This window comes from Myotis lucifugus, unplaced genomic scaffold, assembly GCF_000147115.1.
Source record: "Myotis lucifugus unplaced genomic scaffold, Myoluc2.0 scaffold_0, whole genome shotgun sequence".
Classification (NCBI taxonomy): Eukaryota; Metazoa; Chordata; class Mammalia; order Chiroptera; family Vespertilionidae; genus Myotis; species Myotis lucifugus.
The window spans coordinates 35,682,624-35,692,602 of NW_005871048.1; the positions used below are offsets into that span (position 1 = coordinate 35,682,624).

A 9,979-nucleotide genomic window follows, 5' to 3' on the forward strand; every position below is an offset into this window, starting at 1 on the left:
GTGTGTGGGGGGAAAAAAACAAATTAGTATACTCCCCCCACCATACTCCGGGGAAGAGCCGGGTAGCGGCGCGCGTGCTCCCGGGGCTAGAGATGGGGGAAGGGACGCGCCCCCTCGTCGAGAGGTTCTGTCTTCACCGGCTGTGAAGTAAAGCAGCTCTGCAGATGTGCATTACGTGCTCAGTCTAAAAGGTTTTATTGCAAACTCTGTTTCAGGCTTACGCCAAATTTTCTGGCGCACCCTTGAAAGTCAGTGTCATAGATAACACCTGGAGAGGTCCAAGAGGTACAGTGTAAACTTTTAACACCCCTTCTACCTTCTTTAAGGGCCTCTCCCCCCACCCCCTTAAAGCGCTGAAGCATACAGCCATGGAGTACCTTGGAATTTTAGTTTTTTTGTGTTTTTTTATTTTTTTTACCATGACCTTGGCTGTGTTTAGCTTATGATTTGATCATTCTGAATAATACTTCAAAGTGCAAGCCAAATCCGTGGAAATTATGAGAAATGAAAATGTTCTATCCAAGTGCTCTTTGTGAAATTGCAAAAAACGAAGATGAGCTTACTCATTCCCCCCTTCAAATGTGCAATTGGTATAGTGTTTAGAGTATTGGAATATCTTAAGAGGAGATCAAAATGTTTCCTTGTATGTAGACTGTTGTTTTGATTATAGGAGATGTACCAATTTTGACCACTGAAGACAAGATTGTTTCTCAACCAGCAAAAATACTGAACTTTTTAAGAAAACAGGTGGGTGGTTCTTTTTGAAGAAGTAGATTGTTGATCCCTGCATGTTGCTTTAAAAAACACACACAACACATCGTAAGGTTTGCAGATTTTAAAAAAATTCTTTTTTGCCAAGTTAGTAGACACCTGAGGATACCTGGAGTTTAATATAAAAAAACTTTCAAGTCGTGAGTTATAATGTGATTTTGGAAGTTATAAAGTGAGGTATAGTCCACTTACATTTTTATGCACTTTGCTTAGATTTTATTGAAGTTTAGATATAAGCAGATTCAATTTAGCCATCTTTGCTATTACACTTATTGACATGATTGTCAATTTAGTTACATACTTGCTACACATTTTGTGCTAGGTATGACATCTGGAATCCCACCAACTAGCAACTATTTATTTTAGTTTTAAAAAAACACTTAACTGATAGTTGTAGTTAAATGTTTCATGCAATACTGTATTCAAGATATTTGAATATGTAAAGATTTTGATAATGTATTCAAAATGTATAAATATGTTAAGACATATAAATGCAAAAGTTACCACTGATTTTGCCAATACTTTAAATTTTTTCTAGTGATTTTTTTTTTTTTTTTTTTTTAGAGGTGGAGGAGGGAAGAGAGAGAAAGAGAAAGAAACAACAATGTGAGAGAGAAACTTTGATTGGCTGCCTTCCACATGCACCCCTATTAGGGATTGAACCTCTAACCTGGTAACCTGGGTATGTGCCCTGACTGGGAATTGAACTCGCCACTTTTTGGTATATGGGACAACTAGCCACACAAACCAGGGCCACTTTTTTTTTTCCTCTTAAAGAAATTTCGCAGCAACAAAATTTAGAATTTTTCTAAATTGGAAGTTTTTCTTTCTTTTTTCATTGGGGAAAAATGTAACCAGTTAGAACGTTATCCTTACTGTTAACAAAAATAATAATAGCTTCTTTTATTAAGTTTGTATGAAATTGGTCATTAATAATTACAGAAATAGTAGTAGTGAATAAAAAATCATAAGTTATTGACTTTACTGTGTGCATGATACTGTACATTTGTGTTAAACAGCATTTGTTACTAAATTTGTATTTCTTTTTCCCCCTTTTAATATCATGTTTGCCATTTTTGTGGAAGAATAAATAGGAATCCTAGTTTATTTAGCTTCACTATTTGGGGATGCTCTTGACTTCTGAGGTGTTTTGTTTATTTTATACGTTTTAATAGAAATATAATGCTGATTATGAACTCTCCGCAAGACAAGGGGCAGATACCCTGGCTTACATTGCTCTCCTTGAAGAGAAGCTTCTTCCTGCAGTGGTGAGCATTGGTGAATATTACAATATTTTAATGATCTACCAAAAATGCACTTAGTCTGTTTAGAAGAAAAATAATGAAAAGGGCTTAAGAGAGGAAATTTCACTTATATATTAATCTTGATTCTTTCATGTTCCTGTGAAACTGGATTCTGTTAGACATTCAACTAGTATGCAAAACAATAAAGTGAAAAATAATGTCATTTTGGAAATAAAAATTCTTTATGGGAGGTGGAGTTTATTGTTCCATATATAGAATTGGGTGAAATATATTCCATTCATTCAGCAAATAGTTATTGAGCACCTTCTATGTGATAGGCCTGGTTCTGGGTGCCTGGGATATAGTAACCAACAAAACTCACATTTAAAATCTTGTTTAATCCTTGAGTCTTTCTACCTGGAAAATTTGTATGAAGTCATTTTATACAAAGATGTTTATGAAAAATTTGCACATCAATAGAGTGACCTTTTCATTAAAGAACATCATTGTAGTATTTTTTCTCTTCTTTTGCAGCTTCACACATTCTGGGTTGAAAGTGACAATTACTTTACCGTGACAAAGCCATGGTTTGCTTCACGAATTCCCTTTCCCTTGAGTTTGATCCTTCCTGGAAGAATGTCTAAGGGAGCACTGACTAGGATTCTCCTGACCAGAGGAGAGCCTCCCCTCTACCACCTCCGAGAAGTGGAAGCACAGGTACGGTCGAGATTACTATCAGAGCAAGGGCCCTCCTGAGGAGGGACAAGAGAGATGCAGAGACGAGCTAATCCATAGATACCTACCTAAAAAGGAGTTCTGGAGTATCTGTCCTCCTCCTGAGATGTAATGTCATCCTTATTAGATATACAGAGATGCCAAGGAGTGCCTAAATCTTCTGTCAAACAGATTGGGAACATCTCAGTTTTTCTTTGGAGATACGTGAGTGCATTCCCTTAAAAATCATTCTGATGTTTTGTGTGCATATATTCAATGAGCAATTATTTAAAGCAAGTCCTCTTGTCTTCCCACTCCCCCAAAAGTGAGTTTTTCACTTTAAAAACATTTAATGGATTTTTACTATGGGGAAACTTTCTGTTGGTGGTACTCTAACATTGACTTAATATACTGCATATGTGTATTGAAAACATCTAAGACTATTTCCATCCTGTCTCCAGTTACTATATAATACTCGTGAGTAAAAATGCATCTTAATTTGCAACTGATTTTCTTCTAAATAAAATAAATGGTTACAGTATTAAAAAACAACTGAGTAAAATTCTACTTGACTTTTAGAAGATAAGAGGAAGTTTACTTATCCATTATTATAAGTTATAATGGATAGTAAACTTTTTAAAACACTAAATTGTATACTTCAGAATTGATTAATATATTTGAGAAAATTTTTTTTTATAATCCCAAGTTAATATTTTCTTATGTGATTTTAAAAAATCCTGAATTTATTTTTAGGCCTTCTACCTTGGATGCCTATGTGTTTGGTTTTCTCGCACCTCTTTATAAAGTACGCTTCCCTAAAGTTCAGTTACAAGAACATTTGAAACAGCTCTCCAACCTGTGTCGCTTTTGTGATGACATCCTCAACACTTATTTTAGGCTTAGTCTTGGAGGTAAGGTGGCTCCTCTTCAGCTAATCTTTGTTTGTATAGAGGATTTGCAAATTTTCCTAAGGACACATAAGCAAGATTCATTACTTATTAAATAAGTTTGTGTATTGTCTTTAAAAGCTGGTTTATAGCACTTCAAAAAGTTGCATTTCTCCAACTTTATTTTTATTCTCATATGTTAGTTCTTATTTAAATAGAGGAATGAATATTTGCTTTTTTTTTTCTATTCTTTTGGATTTTATACATTTCTTGCTTTTGTTCTTCTTTAAATATTGCCCCTTTGAAGTGGGTCATTTTCTTCAAAAAGTTTAAACTGTAGATATTTATTGAGGTGTTTCTAGATAGCATTTTTCCTAATGCAAATGGGCAATTACTTTAAATGTTGCTTCTAGCATTTTCCTGCATGAACAGAAATCAGTAGCAGATTGATTTTGGTGAGGTACACCCCTATAATTCTACTACTTGAAAACTGATTACATCAGACTGGAGGTACAGTAAACCGAGGGCACCTGTCATTTAGAAAATGATTTGTTAGGAGTATAAGGCCTTATGCTTAAGTGATTGGGATACCAAATTTGTATTGGAAGACTTGACAGAAATTGTCCTTTTTAAAAAAATGTACATTTTTTTTATTGATTTCAGAGAGGAAGGGAGAGGGAGAGAGAGAAAGAGAAACATCAATGATGAGAGAATCATTGATCAGCTGCCTCTTGCACGCCCTACACGGGGGATCAAGCCTGCAATCCGGGCATATGTCCTGACTGGGAATGAAATCGTGACCTCCTGGTTCATAGGTCAATGCTCAACCACTGAGCCACAGCTGGCCAGGCAACTTTGTTACTTTGAAGCAGTGGTTGGCAGACCTGTCTACAGGACAAATACAAAAGCTTGGGTCCTCTACCAGATTTGCCAAATTAGAGTTTCTTAAGGATAAATCCCAGGAATCCGTATTCTTTTTTAAGTCCCTCCAAATACTTTGGATGTCAGGTGGATGGATACCTGTTTGGAGTCACTGCCTTAGAAAGCTATCCAAATAGTTGTAACTAAAGACATATTTGGAATGGTTGGGGAAAAGGCACTACTTAAATTTGAGAAGGAAATGAGGAGTGCTGTGCTTTTTTACTAATTACTTTGGCTAGCTGCAACCCACTTGGCCAACTTTGTTACTTTGTCTACTCTGTGGACAAATTTAGTCCTTTTGTTTAGGGTTTGGTTTTGGAGTATTGCTTTCCCACTTAAGTTTGCTTTTGAATGCAGAATGGTTTTTCTCTTTGCCTTTTTTTGGAGGGTGGGCCACTTGGGAGGGTGGATAGACTCAAAATTCTTTTAATGTAAACAGCTTTAAAGGCTTTCAAATTTTCCTGTCTTTCTGATTTCTGTCCCTGGCTTCTTAGGCATCTCTCCTGCTGGACAAGAAACGGTAGATGCAAATCTGCAGAAACTCACACAGCTTGTAAATAAGGAATCCAACTTGATTGAAAAGGTCAAGTTTACTTCAATCATTTTTTAAAGTAGTAATTTAGTATTTCCCTTTCTGTAGTTAATATTGTAATTTAGGTTATGAATTAACTTTACCTTTTAAAAGAGCTAATTTTTTTCAGAAAGCTGTTTAAATATACATTTACTAAAGTTGTATGGTATAATATAGTATTTTGAAGTCAAAAGTGGCCTGATAACTTTGGGGAAAGATCTGATGATGGTTTTTGGTTTACTTTTACCACACAATAAGTATTTTTCAAATTAGGAGACCAAAAGCCTGGCTTAAAAAAAAAAGACAAAAATACTTCTTGCTTGCTTGTCTCTAAAAGTTAACATTTCTTGAGATTGGAAGCATCTGTGCTTATCCTTTCTTGTTAATTGTATTATGATGTCTTGTTCTTTTTTCCACATGGACTGCTTTATATTTTCTCCTTCCTGTCCTTCTCTGTTCTAAATATGGTGCACAATTTTTTTTTATCAGTGTGGATATTTTGCCATTTTGGGGTATTCATTTGGTGAGAGAGATATTGAGGAACTGGGTAGGCAAGAGAACCAACAATGAAAATTTCAAGGGTGATTCTAATTGGGAAATTACAAGAGTTATGCATTTCTCCTCCCCTCCCCCGCAAGTGTCTGGTAAGCTAGCTTTTATCCTTAAACAATACTTAATTCTTTCAAAAACTAATGGGGCAGTGTACCCTAATAACACTGGCTAGCAGTAAGAGGCACTATATTGTATTAGCTTTATAAGAGTTATCTCATTTAATCTATGCGTACAAGTCCTCTATCATCCCCATTTTACAGATGAAGATACTAAAGCTTCAAGAGTAGCTTATGTGATCTGCCCAAGATCATTCAGGCGACAAGAGTTAGAGAGGTTGTTTGAACCCTAGAAATCGGAATCCAGCATGGGCTTTGCAGTTAGTCAGCCATCTAACTCATGGATGAGATTATGTATCCATTACTAGTACTACTAGGTTTATAAGTGCCACTCTCTGGAATGACAGTTCTGTTCCTTTTTATTGTATTTTATGTGTTGTTAGAACTTGAGAAGTGAGTAAAACAGCAGTAAAATTGTAAGAGTTCATTACTAAAGTTTGGGTAAGCTAAGTAAAAGCCTAGTTTGTTTTAATTCTTTGTCCAAACCAGTAACTCTCATGAGAGGAAATATATTCTGTTAAGTATGGATAATGGAAAGATTTCTGAAACTATTATCTGCTAAGTGAAAGCTGTCCAGTATAGTTTCCATTTTCTATATGCGGCAAATTCATGTACACTTCATCTTGGGTCATCATCAATATATAGAAGTTTTTTGACCCTATTTCAGCATTGCCCCACCCCTTCATACCTGCTGTTCAGTTTGCCTCACTGTATGCTACAAGTCATTAGCAGTGGTTCTCAACCTTCCTAATGCCGCGACCCTTTAATACAGTTCCTCATGTTGTGGTGACCCTCAATTTCATTGTTACAAATTGAACATAATTAAAGCATAGTGATTAATCACAAAAACAATATGTAATTATATATGTGTTTTCTGATGGTCTTAGGCGACCCTTGTGAAAGGGTCGTTCAACCCCCAGGTTGAGAACCGCTGCATTAGAGCAACAAATCCTAATGGCTACTATTGCTCACTGTTTGGACAGAAAATCTAGAGTGGTTTTTTTTTTTTTTTAAGAGTTATGTTTCAGGAACTTAGTTTTGGCAAGGAAAAGAAGACATCTTAACACAGTTGATTCAAAGAATTCACTGGAGATACTCTTTTCATTGGCAAATTAAAAGTTAATCTTTTATTCTCTTTCCTGTCCTGCAAGTCCTATGTACCTCTGCTGAAACATTTGCACTCTGCTTTTAAGAGCATCTTGAGAAGATAAGAGGAAGTTGTGTTCAAAACTCTAAAAAACATGCATATCAAGTGGGTAAAAAGATGCTATATTCTGTTGGCTTTGAATCTTTGATGGCAGCTGTCTTTTTGAAGTGAAACTGACAGTGAGCTCAGCACCAGCACTGGAGTCTTGAGCCCTGTTTGCAGGGTGCTCTGGTTAAAGGTAGTTTTCTAAGATCTGACTCAGTTCTAAATAACGCCTCTCCTAGTGTTTCCAGGGATGCTAATGTACTCCTAAGGGTAAGTCTGAAACCCTTGGACATGTTTTCAGTGTGCTCCATATTAATTTGTTTCTCTAGAAGACATACGTTCAAATGTCAGCTCTGATACTAGCTTTGCAACTGAATGCAAATTCCTTAACCATTCTGAGCTTTATTTTGCTAATCTGTAAAATAGGGAGTGATCGTATCTGTTTTTTCCTTCACAATGATGTTGGGAAAAACAAATGAGGTGTTGTATGTGTACAAACTGTGTAAACTGTGGAGCTTAATAACAGAAGTATTGCTTTTACTATTAGAAGACCTCTTAAACCAAGTCATGCTATGGTTGAGTTCAACAGAACATTCATTTTGTGGATTTACTATAATATTGTGAAGGCACCAAGGATGAGCTATATTGCTTTTTACATATACTGATTCAGCTGGTATTTGAGGTATGACATTTAGAATTCTTGAGAGATTATTTGCAAGAAAAAGGTTTCTGGCAGTTTTAGAGACATATGGTTCTGTACTCTTCTAGGCTATAGTTTGGATGGGGAGCCGCAGTCCACATAAGGGGTGCCACAGCCATTAGTCAGATGTACCTTTTGTGCTTTCCACAGATGGATGACAATCTTCGCCAAAGCCCTCAACTTCCTCCTCGGAAATTGCCAACACTTAAATTGACTCCAGCAGCAGAAGAAAGCGATTCCTTACAGCGGCTATCACCCTGACAGACAGCATGCTTTGTGTCAAAGTCATATGATCATTGCAGTAATCTCTTATACTAATTGTGTGAAAACAAAAAGAAAATGCTGCTAATAGGTATGAGGAAGACTCTAAAGCAAGAGAAACTTTCTGTGACATCTATTTTTTTAAATTAGGAAGCTTGTCTTTTAGCTGGCAATGCACTTTAAATACCACCAAAATAAATACTAAATGAACTTGGGGGGAGGGGGGGAAGAAAACATAATGTACTGTATATATTTAAAAAACAACAACCAGTCTTAATCTTGGCAGATTTTTGCCTTTTGCAAAGAAAAATTACTTATAAGAGAATCTTATTTTAGTGGCTGAGGTGCTTCTGTTGTGCTAAAACATGGTTCACATGTTGCTGACCAAAAGCTACAATTCTGTTCTGAATGTGCACTCTTAATTTATTCAAGCTAATTTATTAATTTTAGTTTTCTTAAAGCAGTATAAATAACTAATATATGGTCCTATGGCTGAGGCCTTTTACTTCTTTTTAGAAATTAGATGCCTAATTTTAGACGTTAGGAAAAATATATTATCCTAATATTCTATTTACTTCCATAGAAAAGCCTGTATTTAATTGTAAAAAGCAATGAGGAATGTGCTTTTTAATTATGCTCTCATAAGACTAATTGTTTGGGGGGGTTAGTACCATATGTAAATATTAAAAGTGGTTATATAAATATAAATCTGACCATATGCACTTCAGTATTACATTAGTATTTGTTGACATGTTCAATCTAGGTTAGTAAGGGCTCTTTTAGTTTATTGGGTGAATGTGGCAACTTTAGACCTTTGTATTTTAGTATATCTTTAACTTTGATCATCTCTTTCTGGAATTGATTTCAGGAGAACTGAATGTGTTGCTCATGGTTATTATGCCAGGCTGTAAAGTTTTATTGAAACTTGTCCCTTTCTTAGACACTACTGAAAAGGAACCCCACTAGAGTAATAGAAGTACCTACTGTGTGCCAGTCCAAGTTCATCATGCTTGGCTCACACCAGTGCTCTTTCATAATAAGCATATCATGTAATTAAAAGTTTCATGACAACTAATTATTTTTTATGTAGTTTAACTATAGTTAAAGGATCCAGTGGAATAATTGGGAATAGCAGTACATTTTTAAGCATATTTTCTATTTATTGGATGCTGAACTGTTAAAGGATTTGCTGTGCAAGTAATTTTACTTATAATAGAATCTTACTTTAGTGGCTGAGGTGCTTCTGTTGTCCTAAAACCACTTCTGGGATTTTTAAAATATAGGACCCTGTGTTTGATTAGTGTCTTAAAAGATTACTATGGTGCTCAGCAAACCTTATCACATCCTGCAGAAACCCACAGGCTAAGAAAACAGCTTTGCAGTCAAGACTTGTCTCATGTGAGCTCATTTGTGTTTGACCTGCATCCTCTCAATTTGTTCTGTATTTCAGTAACTATTTATGTAGGAGTCTTGTAAATATTTCTCCTTTTTTTTTTAATATTTCTTTTTAAAAGTGAGAAACAAGGTGGTCTTCAATATCTTATTCATCTGTTTGGATGCATTTAGGGAAAGTAACTAATGAATTTCATGTAAGTTTTGCAACAGGTGGGAGAGAGTGAATATGCACACATTATGCATTAATCTTCTTTAGTTTCCAGCAATCCAAAATCCATATGAATATTTCTACATTAGAAATCATGACCAGAGGGCTTTGTGTTGTCTTCTAGGACTGATGTATGTTGGAGGAGGTTGGTTAGCACATTGACTAGACATCTGTTTATGCTTTAGTCAGGGTTTGTCATTTTCATTATGATTTGTATTAAAACTTCCAAAACGCATTTGAAGTGGCTTACAATTGTCAAACACATGTAAAACAGGCAATAAAAATAAAAATTTAAAAAAATAAAAAATTTGTGGGAGAAAGAGCTATCCCAACACTAACAGATTATAAAATTGAATGGTAAATTTAATTCCAAATTTCTCTATAGGCAAAGTAAAGAAATAATACTGGGCTATGTAAGTTTTTATGTCAATAAAACCACTAATGGCC

At 35.3% G+C, this 9,979-nt stretch overlaps 1 protein-coding gene across 2 annotated transcripts in view; it reads left to right on the top strand.

The window, feature by feature from the left end:
- MTX3 (metaxin 3) overlaps positions 1-9,767 on the top strand; it is a 10,086-nt gene extending 319 nt beyond the window's left edge. The window contains exons 2-9 of one of the 2 annotated variants that reach the window (XM_006081275.3): positions 216-285; positions 671-747; positions 1,947-2,039; positions 2,550-2,732; positions 2,878-2,954; positions 3,483-3,640; positions 5,032-5,120; positions 7,819-9,767. In XM_006081275.3, the coding sequence (XP_006081337.1) occupies positions 216-285; positions 671-747; positions 1,947-2,039; positions 2,550-2,732; positions 2,878-2,954; positions 3,483-3,640; positions 5,032-5,120; positions 7,819-7,929 (858 nt within the window). In that variant the 3' untranslated portion in view covers positions 7,930-9,767. The remainder of the gene's footprint in view (positions 1-215; positions 286-670; positions 748-1,946; positions 2,040-2,549; positions 2,733-2,877; positions 2,955-3,482; positions 3,641-5,031; positions 5,121-7,818) is intronic. The other variant, XM_006081276.3, reaches the window with a different exon arrangement.
- Positions 9,768-9,979: the final 212 nt, after the last annotated feature.